The 22,023-nt window shown below is 51.4% G+C and overlaps 1 protein-coding gene across 4 annotated transcripts in view; it reads left to right on the forward strand.

Annotated features, from left to right (window-relative positions):
- The window catches only part of LOC109885706 (threonylcarbamoyladenosine tRNA methylthiotransferase-like), a 288,428-nt gene that overhangs the window by 10,793 nt on the left and 255,612 nt on the right, over positions 1–22,023 (forward strand). The window contains exon 4 of one of the 4 annotated variants that reach the window (XM_031812254.1): positions 2,982–6,304. The exons of 2 other annotated variants lie outside the window; for them this stretch is intronic. In XM_031812254.1, coding sequence (XP_031668114.1) covers positions 3,841–4,782 — 942 coding nt within the window. In that variant the 5' untranslated portion in view covers positions 2,982–3,840 and the 3' untranslated portion in view covers positions 4,783–6,304. Of the gene's footprint in view, positions 1–2,981; positions 6,305–11,815; positions 12,418–22,023 lie in introns of those variants that run through there. One more of the 4 variants, XM_031812257.1, reaches the window with a different exon arrangement.

The raw sequence follows: 22,023 nt of genomic DNA on the forward strand, positions 1-22,023 counted from the left end.
AAAAATAGAATCACATCTTCATCCCATATTTTAGAATTTAGTCCCACAATGAATCCAGAGAATCACATGAATCTCTGTGTCTAATTTCTGTCCAATGATCTCCCAGTAAAACCCCTGTGTTGTGGACCACAGCCCAACGTTCACTCACCTCTCGTTTCTTCCATTCCTTAATTGGCTGAGTTGTTTAGTATGCAGATCGTGGGCATATGGTGTCCTGACACCATAATTATTCCTGATACATCCTGATACATCCTCCTGAAATGCATCTTAAATAAGGGTGTGTGTCCCAAATGGCGCCCTATTCCACATAGGGCGATTCCACGATGACGGGATTAAGTCGAGACGCCGATTTAATAAAATAGAACCGTTAAATTGTTGGCCAACCAAAACCTGATGGTTTCGTCAACCATAGAACTCTAAGCACAATGACGACTTTTCACAATTTACACAGTAAACAACTGAACACTGCAGTTAACGACATTTATCTCAACTGATCTTCCTGTAAAATGTGTTTGTCAAAACTGTAGTGGGAATGAAAGTACTGTAGCTCTTGTGCGTATAGTTGTATCGTTTAGTTAAACTTTGTAAACAACTGTTTTTTTTTGCGGTATGTGCTGGGCCAGTAACCGAAAGGTGGCTGGTTCGAATCCTAGAGCCGACGAGTTGAAAAAAAATCTCTGTGCCCTTGAGCAAGGCACTTAACCCTAATTGCTCTTGTAAATCACTTTTTTTAAATTTAATTTATTTTTTATAAGAGCACCTGTTAAAGGACTTAAATGTGTACCAGTTTTAACGTAACAGATCTGACTCTCTGCGTAATTCCGTTACACCGGAATTGCCCCTTTTGTTACAGCGTAGTGCACTTCACCAGGGCACTGTGGGCACTACATAGGGAACAGGGTGGCTTTTGGGACACAGACGTGTGGTTATTCATAGTTTAATGAGACTATTAGACTGAGAAGAGATGCTTTCTGCCAGAGGCATGGACATAATAGTTACTCAGCAGCCAGCATTACTCATTGGAGGGATCTGACAGACACAGAGACTGACACAGAGACACTAGTATCTAAGTTGTATCAGAGTTCTAGTGCTGCATGAAACGTGATAATGACTGTGAGGTCGTAGGTCAACAGTAGTGCTGTATGAAACATGATAATGACTGTGAGGTCGTAGGTCAACAGTAGTGCTGTATGAAACATGATAATGACTGTGAGGTGACCGTCTGAGATTAGTAGGTCGTAGGTCAACAGTAGTGCTGTATGAAACATGATAATGACTGTGAGGTCGTTGGTCAACAGTAGTGCTGCATGAAACATGATAATGACTGTGAGGTCGTAGGTCAACAGTAGTGCTGTATGAAACATGATAATGACTGTGAGGTCGTAGGTCAACAGTAGTGCACTACATACAGACTAAATGGACCATTTGTAAGGCAACGTATAGTGATGTTAGTCATGGCTAATGTCTAAGGCACCGCATCTCAGTGCCTGAGGCGTCACTACAGACACTCTGGTTCGATTCCAGGCTGTATCACAACCGGCTGTGATTGGGAGTCCCATAGGGTGGCGCTCAATTGGTCCAGCGTCGTCCGGGTTTGGCCGTTATTGTAGATAATCTGTTCTAACTGACTTGCCTAGTTAAATAAAGGTTACATTAAACATGCATGGTATTGACTGGCTCTGTGTCTGGTCCGGTTCTCTGGGCTGGGGTCCGGTTCTCTGGGCTGGGGTCCGGTTCTCTGGGCTGGGGTCCGGTTCTCTGGGCTGGGGTCCGGTTCTCTGGGCTGGGGTCCGGTTCTCCGGGCTGGGGTCCGGTTCTCCGGGCTGGGGTCCGGTTCTCCGGGCTGGGGTCTGGTTCTGGGGTCTGGTTCTGGGGTCTGGTTCTCCGGTCTGGGGTCTGGTTCTGGGGTCCGGTTCTCTGGGCTGGGGTCCGGTTCTCTGGGCAGGGGTCTGGTTCTGGGGTCTGGTTCTGGGGTCTGGTTCTCCGGTCTGGGGTCTGGTTCTGGGGTCCGGTTCTCTGGGCTGGGGTCCGGTTCTCTGGGCTGGGGTCCGGTTCTCTGGGCAGGGGTCCGGTTCTCTGGGCTGGGGTCCGGTTCTCCGGGCTGGGGTCTGGTTCTCCGGTCTGGGGTCTGGTTCTGGGGTCTGGTTCTCCGGTCTGGGGTCTGGTTCTCCGGTCTGGGGTCTGGTTCTGGGGTCTGGTTCTCCGGTCTGGGGTCCGGTTCTCCGGGCTGGGGTCTGGTTCTCCGGGCTGGGGTCTGGTTCTCCGGTCTGGGGTCTGGTTCTGGGGTCTGGTTCTCCGGTCTGGGGTCTGGTTCTGGGGTCTGGTTCTCCGGTCTGGGGTCTGGTTCTGGGGTCTGGTTCTGGGGTCTGGTTCTCCGGTCTGGGGTCTGGTTCCCCGGTCTGGGGTCTGGTTCTGGGGTCTGGTTCTGGAGTCTGGTTCTCTGGGCTGGGGTCTGGTTCTGGGGTCTGGTTCTCCGGTCTGGGGTCTGGTTCTGGGGTCTGGTTCTCCGGTCTGGTTCTCCGGTCTGGTTCTCCGGTCTGGTTCTCCGGTCTGGTTCTGGGGTACAGACACGATAATAATACAGCGATACCAAAGCTCTGTGAAATTTGATGTGTGAAGTGAACTGGAGGTGGTTTTACACAAAGTGCTTTAGATGGTTTCTCTGTTGCTCTGTAGGCTGTGCCATGACACCTTACACACACACTAGCTATCCTGGGGGCTTGGTTGAAGGCCAGTTGTGTGACTGTGTTGTCACTCTGACCAATGGCAGGTAACAGGGTGTGACATTGCCACTTTCTCACCCCCCTCCCCCTCCATTTCTCCATCCATCCACCCCTCTCTCCTCTCTTTCTCTTACCCCTCAATCTCCCTCCCTCCCCCAATCCCTCTCGCGCTATCTCCACTGCCACCCTCCTCTTCCCTCCCTCCCTCTGACTTCATCAGCTCAGAGATGAGAGGGATGCTGGGGGGGGGAATGGCAGGTGGTGTTAGGTCCTTATTTAGGCCCAGAGTGATGGACAGGCACTGGGGGGGGGTCCAGGCCGTGTGCCCAGGCCGTGTGCCCGTCTTCCTGACGGACAGTGGGGATTGGGAAAGGTGAGACTGTCACGGCCAAATCGGTGGAGATGAAACTGGGAATGGCCTGTAATGGTTTTGGTGGCGTCAGCTCTGTGTGTGTTAGACCCACGCTGGCCTCCCGGCTGGCTCTCATCACAAGGCTTTGCTGGACAGGCCGTTCTGAGCTTCAGGGAAGGCTTCAGGCTTAAGGCTTAATGGCTGTTCTGTTCAGACTGGGGTCTCCAAAATGCCACCCTACTTCCCCATGGGGTTCTGGTCAAAAGTAGTGCACTATTTAGGGAGTAGGGTTTCATTTGGGACTCACGCCACTGTCTGTATTGAGAGCTGCACCTGGGGGTGAAGACTGTGTCTGGTGTTGTCAGATGTGACTGAATTGTTATTTTTTTACAGCAAAGAATAACTAATGCTTTTTAATGACTCTGGAAAGTAAAGACAGACAATTATCTCTGCTGTTTAAAAAAAAACTGTAGAATCTACAACTAAAGCAAATTTGGGTTTTAAGTGTGTTTTGTCCTCCAAGACCCAATATTGAAATGGTGAAGCCCAGTTCCCCTGTCCACCACCAGAGGGCAGTGTTGCCCCACTGTAAAGGGACACCATTGTTCCCTCTGGCATCTCCACAGCACCACAAGCAGGTCAACATTTTCCTCCTCTGAATTTACTGCTCTCCCAGATTGCATGATGTCAGACTTGATTTGTGAAAACAGTTGTTAAACAGCGAGTCACTTTTGTCAGACAAGTGAGCAGCATGCACTATTAAAGATGCATAATGATTCACTCCTATTAAAGATGCATAATGATTCACTCCTATTAAAGATGCATAATGATTCACTCCTATTAAAGATGCATAATGATTCACTCCTATTAAAGATGCATAATGATTCACTCCTATTAAAGATGCATAATGATTCACTCCTATTAAAGATGCATAATGATTCACTCCTATTAAAGATGCATAATGATTCACTCCTATTAAAGATGCATAATGATTCACTCCTATTAAAGATGCATAATGATTCACTCCTATTAAAGATTCATAATGATTCACGCCCGTTGAACCGTCATAACGATTCACGCCCGTTGAACCGCCGTAACGATTCACGCCCGTTGAACCGCCGTAACGATTCACTCCCGTTGAACCGCCGTAACGATTCACTCCCGTTGAACCGCCGTAACGATTCACGCCCGTTGAACCGCCGTAACGATTCACGCCCGTTGAACCGCCGTAACGATTCACGCCCGTTGAACCGCCGTAACGATTCACGCCCGTTGAACCGCCGTAACGATTCACGCCCGTTGAACCGCCGTAACGATTCACGCCCGTTGAACCGTCGTAACGATTCACGCCCGTTGAACCGCCGTAACGATTCACTCCCGTTGAACCGCCGTAACGATTCACTCCCGTTGAACCGCCGTAACGATTCACTCCCGTTGAACAGCCGTAACGAATCACTCCCGTTGAACCGCCGTAACGAATCACTCCCGTTGAACCGCCGTAACGAATCACTCCCGTTGAACCGCCGTAACGAATCACTCCCGTTGAACCGCCGTAACGAATCACTCCCGTTGAACCGCCGTAACGAATCACTCCCGTTGAACCGCCGTAACGAATCACTCCCGTTGAACCGCCGTAACGAATCACTCCCGTTGAACCGTCGTAACGATTCACTCCCGTTGAACCGTCGTAACGATTCATGGTTCTAAAGCTGTCAGTCTTGCTTTGTACTGTGCCTGAACCAGGAACAGAGAAGCTTGCCACTGACGTAGGACTAGTCCTTAACCAGGACGACATTAGAAACCCACTCTGTGATATTCAGTAAGGTTGCTAGTCTCCAGGCCTGCAGTTGACACTCGTATCCTCTTTCACACTGTGCCTATTTATTTTTGTGTCATACTGTTACCTCATTAAGTCTAATATATATGTGTTTTTAAATTCACACCAATGTAGAGCCATTGTTAAATTGCAGGCACATGGTGAACCGAATGAGAGATTCTCCTCTCCTTGTGCTGTGTAAAATATGTTCCTTAGAGTTTTCTCCTACCCATAGAGGGCACTGTTTAACCAGTATAGATACAGACTGAGCCTGTCTCCTACCCATAGAGGGCACTGTTTAACCAGTATAGATACAGACGGAGCCTGTCTCCTACCCATAGAGGGCACTGTTTAACCAGTATAGATACAGACGGAGCCTGTCTCCTACCCATAGAGGGCACTGTTTACCCAGTATAGATACAGACTGAGCCGGGCTCCTAAAGCTCTCTGCCAGCCAGGCAGGACGGAGTTCATAGAAAGAGACTGGGCTTTACTCTTGTGGCGTTCTCTGTCTCTCTCGCTCTCTCTCTCTCAACGTAACGACTCGCACACGGACACAAAGCAGCTAAGATTTACATACTGGTTAGACTACGGCGGCATCCCAAATAGCACCCTATTCCCTAGTTAGTGCACTTCTTTAGACCAGAGCCCTATGGGTAAAGCCCTATGGGCCCTGGTCAGAAGTAGTGCATTTACACAGGGCTTCCCAGTAAAGCATTAACAGTTAAATGCATGCTGGTCCACAGCAGTTTTAAGGATGTGTTAAAAAAAAACAACCCTGTGTTGTGAATCTCAGTCTAGAACTGTTGGTAACAGATGTGTCGACTGTTGCATTTTTGAATCTTAATAAACCCAACCGCCGTTCTAAATGAAACCAGATGATGATGATGATGATGATTCACATGAATACAGTTGGAGTTGGAATAGATTAGAGTTTAGTTTTGCGTTGGTCTATTTCCATGTCACGCTGCCCAGCATCTTGATAGGGTGTGAGACATTTGACTGAGATGATACTGAGTTCCCCATTTAATGACTTATTCCAATAGGCAGTTTGAGTGAGCAGGGTGTGTATTATGAGTGGATAGTATTTTAGTGTGTGTGTGTGTGTACGATCCATTCTCACGCTCATTCATAAAACAGAAGTTTTAGGGATGCGTTGTGAGTGGCTGAAAGGCGGGGCTACGCAACATTACGCGCCGTGTCTCCAACAGCCAATAGGAATCTGTCTCAGCCTCCTAGTGGTGCTGGGTACAGCAGAGTATGCTGTGTGTGTGCAGTGTACTGCCGCCGGTGTGTCTGTCTAACTCCTCACACGCTACGCTCCGTCTGATGCCACAGCTCCTGGTATAACCATACTGTTAGTTGGTGTGGACATCACAGTATCCACCAGCCTGACTCTGTCTGGACGCAGTTGTTTTTTTCACACAGGAGGTCGGAGATTCAGAGATGGAGGGAACGAGAGGAGATGGAGGGAACGAGCGGAGGAGAGGATATTGAGGGAACGAGCGTAGGAGAGGGTGAGAGGAGCTGCAGGGTGAGAGAGGGTGAGAGAGGGTGAGAGAGGGTGAGAGAGGGTGAGAGAGGGTGAGAGAGGAGATGGAGAGAGGAGATGGAGAGAGGAGATGGAGAGAGGAGATGGAGAGAGGAGATGGAGAGAGGAGATGGAGAGAGGAAGGGTGAGAGAGGAAGGGTGAGAGAGGAGATGGAGATGGAGAGAGGAGATGGAGAGATGCCGAGCCAGAACTAAGTGGCTGCTGAAATGAAATGGTCCTGCCTTTTCTGGCGGCGTTGCGCTGACCGCTGAGCGTTTTCTCTGACGGGCAGGACGGAGGAGGACCCTGTCTGTCTCGACCTGGAGGACCAGGGCATGTTTACTATCGCCACCAAAAACAGGAAGTACATCCTCAACTTTATTTTAAAAATACAAAAAGCTCATTTTAGTTGTTTTTTACGTTTCAAAATGGGTTGTTATGTTGTGGCCCCTCCCACACACAACCTGTGGAGCTGTGGCCCCTCCCACACACAACCTGTGGAGCTGTGGCCCCTCCCACACAACCTGTGGAGCTGTGGCCCCTCCCACACACAACCTGTGGAGCTGTGGCCCCTCCCACACACAACCTGTGGAGCTGTGGCCCCTCCCACACACAACCTGTGGAGCTGTGGCCCCTCCCACACACAACCTGTGGAGCTGTGGCCCCTCCCACACACAACCTGTGGAGCTGTGGCCCCTCCCACACACAACCTGTGGAGCTGTGGCCCCTCCCACACACAACCTGTGGAGCTGTGGCCCCTCCCACACACAACCTGTGGAGCTGTGGCCCCTCCCACACACAACCTGTGGAGCTGTGGCCCCTCCCACACACAACCTGTGGAGCTGTGGCCCCTCCCACCAGCCCTTCTCTACTACACACAACCTGTGGAGCTGTGGCCCCTCCCACACACAACCTGTGGAGCTGTGGCCCCTCCCACCAGCCCTTCTGTACCACACACAACCTGTAGAGCTGTGGCCCCTCCCACCAGCCCTTCTCCACTACACACAACCTGTGGAGCTGTGGCCCCTCCCACCATCCCTTCTGTACTACACACAACCTGCAGAGCTGTGGCCCCTCCCACCAGCCCTTCTCTACTACACACAACCTGCAGAGCTGTGGCCCCTCCCACCAGCCCTCTACTACACACAACCTGCAGAGCTGTGGCACCTCCCACCAGCCCTTCTGTACTACACACAACCTGCAGAGCTGTGGCCCCTCCCACCAGCCCTTCTGTACTACACACAACCTGCCGAGCTGTGGCCCCTCCCACCAGCCCTTCTGTACTACACACAACCTGCAGAGCTGTGGCCCCTCCCACACACAACCTGCAGAGCTGTGGCCCCTCCCACCAGCCCTTTTGTTTTAAACCTACCTTGTAATATGAGAGCTGGAGAGTGTTTAAAAAAATAATGCATGTCTGTGTTCTGTCAGTGAGCTGAGCGACTAACAGACACAAAGGGTTAAATCGTTTTAGTTTAATGAAACGCAGAGCAGTGTGCTGCTACAGACTAAAACGCCATATTCCTCTGTTCAGCCACGTGCTCTCAGCCATCCACTCGGTCCTGCTGGGTTGGTTCAGTTGAAGCCTCTGTCGGTCGTTACGGTTACAAATCACAGCCTCCCCACAGGTTGCCCTCGGACAACATGAAAGACTCTGTTTAACGACAGCCGTAAAACTTACTCTGGTCATGAATGCTACATCGAATGCATTTTGTGTGTGTGTGTGTGTGGGGGGGGGGTGAAATGATGAAGCAGATGTTGGAATCACACAGAGAGAGAGAGCCATTAGACCGGGTTGGAGAGGGCGAGCCGCACAGCTGTGGCCTGGATTTGCCTAGCTCAGCCCAGCTCAGCTCGGCCCTATTGAACCCCAGCCCTGTATCCCAGACTAAACACAATCCCTTTTCTCTAGGCCCAAACTTATACCCAACCCAGATCTTTACACCAGAAAAGAGCGAAGAGGCCCACAGCACAGGAAGTATTAGGGACCCACAGCACAGGAAGTATTAGGGACCCACAGCACAGGAAGAATTAGGGGCCCGCTGCACAGGAAGTATTAGGGGCCCGCTGTACAGGAAGTATCAGTGACCCACAGCACAGGAAGTATCAGTGACCCACAGCACAGGAAGTATCAGTGACCCACAGCACAGGAAGTATCAGTGACCCACAGCACAGGAAGTATCAGTGACCCACAGCACAGGAAGTATCAGTGACCCACAGCACAGGAAGTATCAGTGACCCACAGCACAGGAAGTATCAGTGACCCACAGCAGAGGAAGTATCAGTGACCCACAGCAGAGGAAGTATCAGTGACCCACAGCACAGGAAGTATCAGTGACCCACAGAGGCTCACAGATTCAGAATTCCCAGGTAGGAATCTGGGAACGCTGCTGGCTACATTCCCTCCGGTCTGCGATACAGCTAGCTGCCTCTCGGTCAGCTAGCGCCTCTGTCGGTCTGCATACAGCTAGCTGCCTCTGTCGGTCTGCGATACAGCTAGCTGCCTCTGTCGGTCTGCGATACAGCTAGCTGCCTCTGTCGGTCTGCGATACAGCTAGCTGCCTCTGTCGGTCTGCGATACAGCTAGCTGCCTCTGTCGGTCTGCGATACAGCTAGCTGCCTCTGTCGGTCTGCGATACAGCTAGCTGCCTCTGTCGGTCTGCGATACAGCTAGCTGCCTCTGTCGGTCTGCGATACAGCTAGCTGCCTGTCGGTCCTGCGATACAGCTAGCTGCCTGGAGGCCTGCCTGTCTGCCTGTCTGTAGGCCTGCCTGTCTGCCTGGAGGCCTGCCTGTCTGCCTGGAGGCCTGTCTGTCTGTCTGCCATGCCGTGAAGAGAAAGGACCCATTTAATCAATCCTCAGTTTCCTGCCTTGAGAAGGGAGGTGAACTGAGGATGAGTTAGTTGATTGGTGGGTCAGGCCAGATATCCACCTTTCACCACCAGACCGTCTCTTTCCTCTGAATTTGAATCTGACTGGTCATGTGACCCGCTGCATGTACTTGGTATTCTGCATCGCAGCTGTTCGTTAGACCGTGTCCGACTCCAGGCTCCTCAGTCACCCGACAAAGTCAACTTATCTGAAAATGGTGATCTTCACCTCTCTCTCTGTCTCTATCCTCTCTGTGGGAGTCCATGTTTGATGAGCAGCTCGTTGACCCTGGCTACTCTGTGTGCTCTGCTGTCTGGATTGCTTCTTTCCCTGGGTGGTCTGGTCTCCTTGACCCTACGTTCCTCCCCAGACCAGGAGGGCGTCCCAAATGAAACCCTATTCCCTATATAGTGCACTATTTTTAGACCTGAACGTTATGTTCCCTGGTTAAAAAGTAGTGTACTATATAGGGTGTAATTTGGTATGCCATCCAGCACCCTGCAGAGTGGCTACCTGCGTTGCCTCTGTCAACCTGCTATTAAGTTGTAAATCTAGTTAGACCCGCAATGGAATGGCTGCTCATCAGGACCTCCTAGTGAAGAGCCTTCTCCTGTTGTCTCCTCCTCCCATCTCCTCTCCCGCTCCCATCTCCTCTCCTCCTCTCCCATCTCCTCTCCTCTCCTCCTCCCATCTCCTCTCCTCCTCCCATCTCCTCTCCTCTCCTCCTCCCATCTCCTCTCCTCTCCTCCTCCCATCTCCTCTCCTCTCCTCCTCCCATCTCCTCTCCTCCTCCCATCTCCTCTCCTCTCCTCCTCCCATCTCCTCTCCTCTCCTCCTCCCATCTCCTCTCCTCCTCCCATCTCCTCTCCTCCTCCCATCTCCTCTCCTCCTCCCATCTCCTCTCCTCTCCTCCTCCCATCTCCTCTCCTCTCCTCCTCCCATCTCCTCTCCTCTCCTCCTCCCATCTCCTCTCCTCTCCTCCTCCCATCTCCTCTCCTCTCCTCCTCCCATCTCCTCTCCTCTCCTCCTCCCATCTCCTCTCCTCTCCTCCTCCCATCTCCTCTCCTCTCCTCCTCCCATCTCCTCTCCTCCTCCCATCTCCTCTCCTCCTCCTCCCATCTCCTCTCCTCCTCCTCCCATCTCCTCTCCTCCTCCTCCCATCTCCTCTCCTCCTCCTCCCATCTCCTCTCCTCCTCCTCCCATCTCCTCTCCTCTCCTCCTCCCATCTCCTCTCCTCTCCTCTCCTCCTCCCATCTCCTCTCCTCTCCTCCTCCCATCTCCTCTCCTCTCCTCCTCCCATCTCCTCTCCTCTCCTCCTCCCATCTCCTCTCCTCTCCTCCTCCCATCTCCTCTCCTCTCCTCCTCCCATCTCCTCTCCTCCTCCCATCTCCTCTCCTCTCCTCTCCTCCTCCCATCTCCTCTCCTCCTCCCATCTCCTCTCCTCTCCTCTCCTCCTCCATCTCCTCTCCTCTCCTCTCCTCCTCCCATCTCCTCTCCTCTCCTCCTCCCATCTCCTCTCCTCTCCTCCTCCCATCTCCTCTCCCCATCTCATCTCCTCTCATCTCCTCTCCTCTCCCCCTCCCCTCTCCTCTCCCCCTCCCCTCTCCTCTCCCCCTCCCCTCTCCTCTCCCCCTCCCATCTCCTCTCCTCTCCCCCTCCCATCTCCTCTCCTCTCCTCCTCCCATCTCCTCTCCCCCTCCCATCTCCTCTCCTCTCCCCCTCCCATCTCCTCTCCTCTCCCATCTCCTCTCCCGCTCCCATCTCCTCTCCTCCTCTTCTCTCCCTCTCCCCCTCCCATCTCCTCCTCTCCTCTCCCTCTCCCCCTCCCATCTCCTCTCCTCCTCCCATCTCCTCTCCTATCCTCCTCTCCCCCTCCCATCTCCTTTCCTCTCCAAAGTAAACGTGACTTTCTCCACAGTGTTGACCTCTGGTAGGTAGCACGGCTGCCTGTAGAGTGTTATGTACGTTCCACTTGAACATCCCCATTCTCCTCCGTCTCATTCTGCTGGTAGTGTTTACTGACCTGGACAGGAGAATGTAGCAATGTAACGAAGGATCATTTTCCTGACTGAAGGAGATAGAGCTGTCTCTGTAAAGGACAGGGCTGAAGGTGTCTCTGTAAAGGACAGGGCTGAAGGTGTCTCTGTAAAGGACAGGGCTGAAGGTGTCTCTGTAAAGGACTGGGCTGAAGGTGTCTCTGTAAAGGACTGGGCTGAAGGTGTCTCTGTAAAGGACTGGGCTGAAGGTGTCTCTGTAAAGGACTGGGCTGAAGGTGTCTCTGTAAAGGACTGGGCTGAAGGTGTCTCTGTAAAGGACTGGGCTGAAGGTGTCTCTGTAAAGGACTGGGCTGAAGGTGTCTCTGTAAAGGACTGGGCTGAAGGTGTCTCTGTAAAGGACTGGGCTGAAGGTTTCTCAGCCCCTGTTATGGCCATATACTGTAATTTATGTGATTGGTTAAGACTTAATTTTTTCTCTCCAATTTTGTTGTATCCAATTGGTAGTTACAGTCTTGTCTCATAGCTGCAGCTCCCGTACGGACTCAGGTGAGACGAAGGCCAAGAGCCATGCGTCCTTTGAAACACGACCCAACCAAGCCGCACTGCTTCTTGACACAACGCCCCCTTAACCCAGAAGCACCGATGTGTCGGAGGAAACACCGTACACCTGGTGACCATGTCAGCGTGCACTGCGCCCGGCCCGCCACAGGAGTCGCTAGTGTGCGATGGGTCAAGGACATCCCTGCCGGCCGAACCCTCCCCAAACCCGAGCGACGCTGGGCCGAACCCTCCCCAAACCCGAGCGACGCTGGGCCGAACCCTCCCCAAACCCGAGCGACGCTGGGCCGAACCCTCCCCAAACCCGAGCGACGCTGGGCCAATTCTGAGCCGCCCCATGGGTCTCCCGGTTGCGGCCGGCTGCAACAGAGCCTGGACTCAAACCCAGAATTTCTAGTGGCACAGCTAGCACTGTGACGCAGAGCCTTAGACCACGGCACCACTCTGGAGGACGGTTAACACCAATCTGTCTTCTGAAAAAATGTTGGCTTGACTAAACAAAGAGGGTGAACACTGATGCAACTTGTATTTTTTTTAATAGATAAATAAATAAAAACGATTTAGTAAAAAAAGGAAAACAACTTGTTTTCACTTTGACATTCTGGAGTATTTTGTGTTGATCAATGACCAAAAATGTAATTTATTTCAATTCCCTCTTTGTAATGCAACACAATGTGGCTGAAGTTCAAGAGGTTGAAGACTTTCTATAGGTACTGTAGTGTGTGTGTGTGTGTGTGTGTCATGTCTGTATCTCTGTGTGGGTGTGTTTGTCATGTCTGTGTGTGTGTGTCATGTCTGTATCTCTGTGTGGGTGTCCGGCTGTGTTGAATCCGGTCACTGGTTACTATCAGGACCAGGCAGTTACGGCTCCGGGGCCCGGGGCCATTTATAAAGTGTCTGTGTGTGTAGCTGCCAGACACGGTCACCTTCGACCTCCCCTTAATAATCCCGGAGCTCTGGCGTGGGCTGTGCTGAGCCACGGGTCGCCAAGATTTAATTTATTTCCTGGTAGTGTGGTTGTAGGGGGGGATTGGATTGGATAGGAGATGGGATTGAACCAGCCAAGCGACCCCTCCTGGTATTAGGTATTACCTCAGCTGATGTATGATATGAGGGACACGTTGAATTTGAGCTCCGTCTCTCTCGCTCTCCTCCAGCTCCACTGTCACGCCTCGGTGTGTCTGACCTGTTATACTCCGAGGTCGACTCCTGCGTAGACCACACCATCAGACAGACCAACAAGTAGTGTTTGAGATCTCCTCGAGAGTTGTGGGATCGAATGAGGATCATTTAATTCCACGGTGATGACACATGAAGATGTTGGGTAGGGGTAAAGGGGTTAGGGTTTGTATACGAAACACTATTTTGTTATGAGGTGACATTTGCTTTGGATAACAAGGACACTGATTTAGAAGAAGTGGATTAATGAATAATCATATTTTTTTAAATTTCATATCAGTAAGAAAGACCTTTTTTGTGTTTTCTATTTGAGAAAAGTCAAGTGAATGTCACTTCTACAGTGTCTGTCAAAACCACCAATGGGGTGAGTCCCAAATTTCTCTTTATTCAAACGTTGAATTTCCGTCACTGTGACGTCGCGCCATTTTGTTATAAACGTTCTCAAGCCGATGCCTAAAAGCGGTGGTCGGCCCAGTCGTTATGAGCGTTCTCAAGCCGATGCCCAGAAGCCATGAACGTTCTCAAGCCGATGCCCAGAAGCCGTGGTCGGCCCAGTCGTTATAAACGTTCTCAAGCCGATGCCCAGAAGCCGTGGTCAGTCCAGTCGTTTTGTACGATGACATTGCTAAAGTAGACACATATTTAGTTGGAAATAACTTTACCATTTTATCATGTTGTTTAATCTGGATTTAAAGCGAATGGTAATTTTGTTATTCGCTAGAAAAGTTTGTCAAAAAATGGCTAGCAAGGCTTAATGTTAACTAGCTAAAGTCCAGTGGTCTTCTCGCAATCTTAGCCGGCCAAGTGAAAAGTCAGCCTGGAGACATCAGAATGACAAGGTGTTTTCCTACTAATAAAAGGTATGTCGCTTCACAATCAGGGGCATTGATTATGGAGTTGGTCCCCCCCCTTTGCTGCTGGAGTTGGTCCCCCCCTTTGCTGCTGGAGTTGGTCCCCCCCCTTTGCTGCTGGAGTTGTTCCCCCCCCCTTTGCTGCTGGAGTTGGTCCCCCCCCCCCCTTTGCTGCTGGAGTTGGTCCCCCCCCCCCCTTTGCTGCTGGAGTTGGTCCCCCCCCCCCTTTGCTGCTGGAGTTGGTCCCCCCCCTTTGCTGCTGGAGTTGGTCCCCCCCCTTTGCTGCTGGAGTTGTTCCCCCCCCCTTTGCTGCTGGAGTTGGTCCCCCCCCCTTTGCTGCTGGAGTTGGTCCCCCCCCCCTTTGCTGCTGGAGTTGGTCCCCCCCCCCCTTTGCTGCTGGAGTTGGTCCCCCCCCCCCTTTGCTGCTGGAGTTGGTCCCCCCCCTTTGCTGCTGGAGTTGGTCCCCCCCCCTTTGCTGCTGGAGTTGGTCCCCCCCCTTTGCTGCTGGAGTTGGTCCCCCCCCCCCCTTTGCTGCTGGAGTTGGTTCCCCCCTTCGCTTCTCCACTCTTCTGGGAAGGTTTTCCACTAGATGTCGGAACAGTGCTGCGGGGACTTCCATTCAGACACGAACGTGAGTAAGGTTGGGCGCTGATGTTGGCCGATTTTTAGACCTCCTGGCTCACAGTCGGTTTCCCAATTCTTCCCTAAGGTGTTCAATGTGGTTGAGGTCCGGGCCCTGTGCAGGCCAGTCAAGTTCTTCCACACCTATCTCGACAAACAATTTCATGCCTGGAACAGGAAAGGCCCTTCTTCCCCAAACTTCCCCAAAAAGCACGGAATCATCTAGAATGTCATGGTATGCTGTAGCGTCCCTTCGCTGGAACTAAGTGGCCCGAGCCTGAACCATGAAAAACAGCCTCAGACCACATACTTTTGACCATGCAGTATATTTTCCTACTTTTAGAAATGTGATTTTTTTTTTTGTATTTCCAAAGCCACTGTTGATGAAATCATCATCATCATCATCATCATCAGCGCCGATTTCTGACAATTAATTGAGTAAAATGCTCAGTAGAGGCATCAGTCCTGAAACTATTGTTTCAAAACAATAGTGATTTAAAATAAAATGTGCAGCCAACGAATAGTATTCCTTGTTGTTGTGCATTACGGTGACCCAGAGCCCCTAAAATGGTAATGGTGCCGTTTTGGATGCACGCTGGGCTGTCAGGACACAACAGCAGGCGGCCTTGAGAGGGAAGAGGAACAGTTATTATTTAGCATTCTTCAGTGTAAATGAAAAGGGAAAATAAAGCTTTTTACTCTGGTGGCACAAAGGAGAGACGGTAATTACAAAGTTGTGGACGAGACGAGGCCGTTGTCAATGGGCGGGGAGAATGACAACGTTTAATGGACTTGTTTTGGAAGGGCAACTGAGAACGAGAGACCAGATTGGAAAATGACTTTTCAAGGCTCTCTCTCGTTCGCTCTCTCTCGTTCGCTCTCTCTCGTTCGCTCTCTCTCGTTCGCTCTCTCTCTCCTCTCTCCCTCTCTCCCCATCTCTCTCTCTCTCTCTCTCTCTCTCTGCTCTCTCTCTCTCTCTGCTCTCTCTCTCTCTGCTCTCTCTCTCTGCTCTCTCTCTCTCTCTGCTCTCTCTCTCCTCTCTCCCTATCTCTCTCTGCTCTCTCTCTCTTCTCCCTCTCTCTCTGCTCTCTCTCTCTCTTCTCCCTCTCTCTTCTCCCTCCCTCTTCTCCCTCCCTCTCTCTCTCTCTCTCTCTCTCTCTCTCTCTCTCTCTCTCTCCTCTCTCTCTCTCTCTCTCTCTCTCTCGCTGCTCTCTCGCTGCTCTCTCTCTTCTCCCTCTCTCTCTCCTATCTCTCTCCTATCTCTCTCCTCTCTCCTATCTCTCTCCTCTCTCCCTATCTCTCTCCTCTCTCCCTATCTCTCTCCTCTCTCCCTATCTCTCTCCTCTCTCCCTATCTCTCTCCTCTCTCCCTATCTCTCTCCTCTCTCCCTATCTCTCTCCTCTCTCCCTATCTCTCTCCTCTCTCCCTATCTCTCTCCTCTCTCCCTATCTCTCTCCTCTCTCTCTCCTCTCTCTCCCTATCTCTTCTCCTCTCTCCCTATCTCTCTCCTCTCTCTCTCCTCTCTCCCTATCTCTCTCCTCTCTCCCTATCTCTCTCTGCTCTCTCTCTCTTCTCCCTATCTCTCTCCTCTCTCTGCCTCTCTCTGCTCTCTCTATCCTCTCTCTCTCTGCTCTCTCTCTCTCCTCTCCCTCTCTCTTCTCCCTCCCTCTCTCTCTCTCTCTCTCTCTCTCTCTCTCTCCTCTCTCTGCTCTCTCTCTCTTCTCCCTCTCTCTCCTCTCTTCTCCCTCTCTCTCCTCTCTCCCTATCGCTCTCTCTCCTCTCTGCTCTCTCTCTCCTCTCTGCTCTCTCTCTCCTCTCTGCTCTCTCTCTCCTCTCTCTGCTCTCTCTCTCTGCTCTCTCTGCTCTCTCTATCCTCTCTCTCTCTGCTCTCTCTCTCTCTCTGCTCTCTCTCTCTGCTCTCTCTCTCTGCTCTCTCTCTCTCTCTCTCTCGCTGCTCTCTCTCTTCTCTCTCTCTTCTCCCTCTCTCTCCTCTCTCTGCTCTCTCTCTCTCTTCTCCCTCTCTCTCCTCTCTTCTCCCTCTCTCCCTATCGCTCTCTCTTCTCCCCTATCTCTCTCCTCTCTGCTCTCTCTCTCCTCTCTCTGCTCTCTCTCTCTGCTCTCTCTGCTCTCTCTATCCTCTCTCTCTCTGCTCTCTCTCTCTCTCTGCTCTCTCTCTCTGCTCTCTCTCTCTGCTCTCTCTCTCTGCTCTCTCTCTCTCTCTGCTCTCTCTCTCTCTGCTCTCTCCTCTCTGCTCTCTCTCTCTGCTCTCTCTCTCCTTTCTCCCTATCTCTCTCTCTTCTCCCTCTCTCTCCTCTCTCCCTATCTCTCTCTCTTCTCCCTCTCTCTCTCGCTGCTCTCTCTCTTCTCTCTCTCGCTGCTCTCTCTCTTCTCCCTCTCTCTCCTCTCTCTGCTCTCTCTCTCTCTCTTCTCCCTCTCTCTCCTCTCTTCTCCCTCTCTCTCCTCTCTCCCTATCGCTCTCTCTCTTCTCCCTATCTCTCTCCTCTCTGCTCTCTCTCCTCTCTGCTCTCTCTCTCCTCTCTCTGCTCTCTCTCTCTGCTCTCTCTGCTCTCTCTATCCTCTCTCTCTCTGCTCTCTCTGCTCTCTCTCTCTTCTCCCTCTCTCTCCCTCTCTCCCTATCTCTCTCTGCTCTCTCTCTCTTCTCTCTCTGCTCTCTCTGCTCTCTCTCTCCTCTCTCTCTCTGCTCTCTCTGCTCTCTCTCTCTCTGCTCTCTCTCTCTGCTCTCTCCTCTCTGCTCTCTCTCTCTTCTCCCTCTCTCTCCTCTCTCCCTATCTCTCTCTCTGCTCTCTCTCTGCTCTCTCTCTCCTCTCTGCTCTCTCTCTCTGCTCTCTCTCTCTGCTCTCTCTCTCTCTGCTCTCTCCTCTCTGCTCTCTCTCTCTGCTCTCTCTCTCTTCTCCCTCCTCTCTCCCTATCTCTCTCTCTTCTCCCTCTCTCTCCTCTCTCCCTATCTCTCTCTCTGCTCTCTCTCTCTCTCTGCTCTCTCTCTCTCTCTGCTCTCTCTCTCTCTGCTCTCTCTCTCTCTGCTCTCTCTCTCTCTGCTCTCTCTCTCTCTGCTCTCTCTCTCTCTGCTCTCTCTCTCTCTGCTCTCTCTCTCTGCTCTCTCTCTCTGCTCTCTCTCTCTGCTCTCTCTCTCTGCTCTCTCTCCTCTCTGCTCTCTCTCCTCTCTGCTCTCTCTCCTCTCTGCTCTCTCTCCTCTCTGCTCTCTCTCCTCTCTGCTCTCTCTCTGCTCTCTCTCTCTGCTCTCTCTCTGCTCTCTCTCTGCTCTCTCTCTGCGCTCTCTCTCTGCTCTCTCTCTGCTCTCTCTCTGCTCTCTCTCTGCTCTCTCTCTGCTCTCTCTCTGCTCTCTCTCTGCTCTCTCTCTGCTCTCTGCTCTCTCTCTCTCTGCTCTCTCTCTCTGCTCTCTCTCTCTCTGCTCTCTCTCTCTGCTCTCTCTCACTGCTCTCTCTCTGCTCTCTCTCTGCTCTCTCTGCTCTCTCTGCTCTCTCCTCTCTCTCTGCTCTCTCTCTGCTCTCTCTCTGCTCTCTCTCTGCTCTCTCTCTGCTCTCTCTCTGCTCTCTCTGCCCCTTTCCAGATAAGTTGTTTTCTTTCTAAAAGATGTCCCACTGACTGAGTAGTTTATTTACTTATCCATTTTAATGAGTGGGTGAAGATGTTGACCTGAGAGCATAGTACTCGTTAAGATTAATACTGCCTGTCTAGACTCACACACACACACACACACACACACACGTTGTTACTATCCTTGGGGGGACCCTTTTGTCCTCGTGGGGAAATGTCCCCATGAGGGATAATCTTTCTTGTTTTTGTATGTTTACTATCCTTGTGGGTACCGTAAATCCACAATGATAGTAAACACACACAAGCGTATTCCCCCTTTTCATCAGGGACCGCTCCACACGAGCCTATTCCCCCTTTTCATCAGGGACTGCTCTGATAAATACCACACGAGCCTATTCCCCCTTTTCATCAGGGACTGCTCTGATAAATACCACACGAGCCTATTCTCCCTTTTCATCAGGGACTGCTCTGATAAATACCACACGAGCCTATTCCCCCTTTTCATCAGGGACTGCTCTGATAAATACCACACGAGCCTATTCCCCCTTTTCATCAGGGACTGCTCTGATAAATACCACACGAGCCTATTCCCCCTTTTCATCAGGGACTGCTCTGATAAATACCACACGAGCCTATTCCCCCTTTTCATCAGGGACTGCTCTGATAAATACCACACGAGCCTATTCTCCCTTTTCATCAGGGACTGCTCTGATAAATACCACACGAGCCTATTCCCCCTTTTCATCAGGGACTGCTCTGATAAATACCACACGAGCCTATTCCCCCTTTTCATCAGGGACTGCTCTGATAAATACCACACGAACCTAGCCCCCCTTTTCATCAGGGACCGCTCCACACGAGCCTATTCCCCGGATTCATTCCCCGGATTCACACGAGCCTATTCCCCGGATTCTCCCTTTTCATCAGGGACTGCTCTGATAAATACCAACACATTTTTAAAAAGTTGATTTGAAGATTTCAGACGGGCGATTTAGCATCCGTCGTATTATCCTGTTTGATGAAGCAGAAAGAGCCGACTGGAAGCTAAGGAGAAGGGCACCGACCTTTTTGGTGCTCAGTGAAAAACGGGGAATAATTAATTACCTCAGATGTGTTTTTACATTTCCATGTCAGTCATTTAGCAGACGCTCTTATCCAGAGACACAAACAGAAACCAATAGGGATTCGAACCAGCGACCCTTTTGGCTACTGGAAAGGTTTAGAATAATGACGTGGCGTTACCTTGTCAACTGTCATGGTCAAAACATATCGACTGAATGGTTGTAAAGACGGGGGGGGGGGGGGGGTCTGTCCGTTATAGATGCTCTGCTCTTTGACACCACGTTACAAAGCATGTTGTACAGGCTCTAGTTTAGCTCAGCACAGGATATATATATATATCATATAGCTCTAGTTTTATCTGGACGGGGGGGTGGTGTATGTATGTATGTGTATATATATATCACATCACATAGCTCTAGTTTAATCTGGATTATTGTCCGGTCCAGTGCTGTAAGGAAAGGCCTAGTTAAGATGCATCTGGCCCAGAACAGTGCTGTAAGGAAAGGCCTAGTTAAGCTGCATCTGGCCCAGAACAGTGCTGTAAGGAAAGGCCTAGTTAAGATGCATCTGGCCCAGAACAGTGCTGTAAGGAAAGGCCTAGTTAAGATGCATCTGGCCCAGAACAGTGCTGTAAGGAAAGGCCTAGTTTAGCTGCATCTGGCCCAGAACAGAGCTGTAAGGAAAGGCCTAGTTAAGCTGCATCTGGCCCAGAACAGAGCTGTAAGGAAAGGCCTAGTTAAGCTGCATCTGGCCCAGAACAGAGCTGTAAGGAAAGGCCTAGTTAAGCTGCATCTGGCCCAGAACAGAGCTGTAAGGAAAGGCCTAGTTAAACTGCATCTGGCCCAGAACAGAGCTGTAAGGAAAGGCCTAGTTAAGCTGCATCTGGCCCAGAACAGAGCTGTAAGGAAAGGCCTAGTTAAGCTGCATCTGGCCCAGAACAGAGCTGTAAGGAAAGGCCTAGTTAAGCTGCATCTGGCCCAGAACAGAGCTGTAAGGAAAGGCCTAGTTAAGCTGCATCTGGCCCAGAACAGAGCTGTAAGGAAAGGCCTAGTTAAGCTGCATCTGGCCCAGAACAGAGCTGTAAGGAAAGGCCTAGTTAAACTGCATCTGGCCCAGAACAGAGCTGTAAGGAAAGGCCTAGTTAAGCTGCATCTGGCCCAGAACAGAGCTGTAAGGAAAGGCCTAGTTAAGCTGCATCTGGCCCAGAACAGAGCTGTAAGGAAAGGCCTAGTTAAACTGCATCTGGCCCAGAACAGAGCAGCACGTCTTGCTCTTCATTGTAATCAGAGGGCTGATATTAATACTATGCATGGCAGTCTCTCTTGGCTCAGAGTTGAGGAAAGATTCAGTGTCACTTCTTTTATATATACATAAAAATAATTTTTTTGAAAATCTCATTGTTTAGTCAAATTTACACACAGCTCTGACACACACACTTACCCCCACCAGACGTGCCACCAGGGGTCTTTTCACAGTCCCCAAATCCAAGAATGTGTATTGTATGTTATTGCATGGAACTTCCTTCCATTTCCTATTGGGCAAATAAACAGCAAACCTGGTATCAAAAAACAGACAGCAACGCCTCCTCTATTTGACCTAGATAGTTTATGTGTTGATATGTAGGCTACTTGTGCCTTTTTAAATATGTATGTATGTAGTTCTGTTCTGTTAATGTTGTCTATCATGTTCTGTGTTGGACCCCAGGAAGAGGAGCTGCTGCTATCATAACAGCTAATGGGGATCCTGATAACATACCAAATACTGGCACAGAGCTGTGTGTGTGTGCTGGACTAAAGTGCCTATTCAGACAGGCGGGGCATGGCGTTTGGGACGGATAGGCGGGGCATGGCGTTTGGGACGGATAGGCGGGGCATGGCGTTTGGGACGCCATGGCGTTTGGGACGGATAGGCGGGGCGTGGCGTTTGGGACGGATAGGCGGGGCGTGGTGTTTGGGACGGATAGGCGGGGCGTGGTGTTTGGGACGGATAGGCGGGGCGTGGTGTTTGGGACGGATAGGCGGGGCGTGGCGTTTGGGACGGATAGGCGGGGCGTGGCGTTTGGGACGGATAGGCGGGGCGTGGCGTTTGGGACGGATAGGCGGGGCGTGGCGTTTGGGACGGATAGGCGGGGCGTGGCGTTTGGGACGGATAGGCGGGGCGTGGCGTTTGGGACGGACAGGCGGGGCGCGGCGTTGGGACGGACGGGCGGGGCGTGGCGTTGGGACGGACGGGCGGGGCGTGGCGTTGGGACGGACGGGCGGGGCGTGGCGTTGGGACAGACGGGCGGGGCGTGGCGTTGGGACAGACGGGCGTGGCGTGGCGTTGGGACAGACGGGCGTGGTGTGGCGTTGGGACAGACAGGCGGGGCGTGGCGTTGGGACAGACAGGCGGGGCGTGGCGTTTGGGACAGACCCCTCGAGTCCACTTTCCTCCTTTCCCTAATTCACTCACTGTCCCATCTGTCCCACCACTCACACTCCCAAGCTGAATGTGTTTCCATTAACAGGCCATTACTGTCTGCATATTGGAAAAAGTTAACCAAATAAATATTGTATTTTGGTTTGAGGGAGATGCATGGCTCAATATTGATTAAGCGTTAACTGAGTTAGGTCTGGTCGCTGTGTGTGTGGTAAGGGAGGTTTGATGTTGAAGTGTCCTCCACCCAAGTGTCCTCCACCCTAGTGTCCTCCACAGTTGTGTCTTTTGAGTGTGGTCTATTTATGTGGCTCAATGGTGACTGCATTAATATCCCATGTAGTGTTGTCACGGAACCAACATTTCACTAACCAAACCAGGATCACCATACCGAGTAGTATACAGTATCATTAGTGAAGTGTTGGCATGGTAACAACACTATTAGCTATGGAACACGGGATGTTACTGC

Source organism: Oncorhynchus kisutch, unplaced genomic scaffold (genome assembly GCF_002021735.2).
Source record: "Oncorhynchus kisutch isolate 150728-3 unplaced genomic scaffold, Okis_V2 Okis02a-Okis13b_hom, whole genome shotgun sequence".
NCBI classification, from domain to species: Eukaryota; Metazoa; Chordata; class Actinopteri; order Salmoniformes; family Salmonidae; genus Oncorhynchus; species Oncorhynchus kisutch.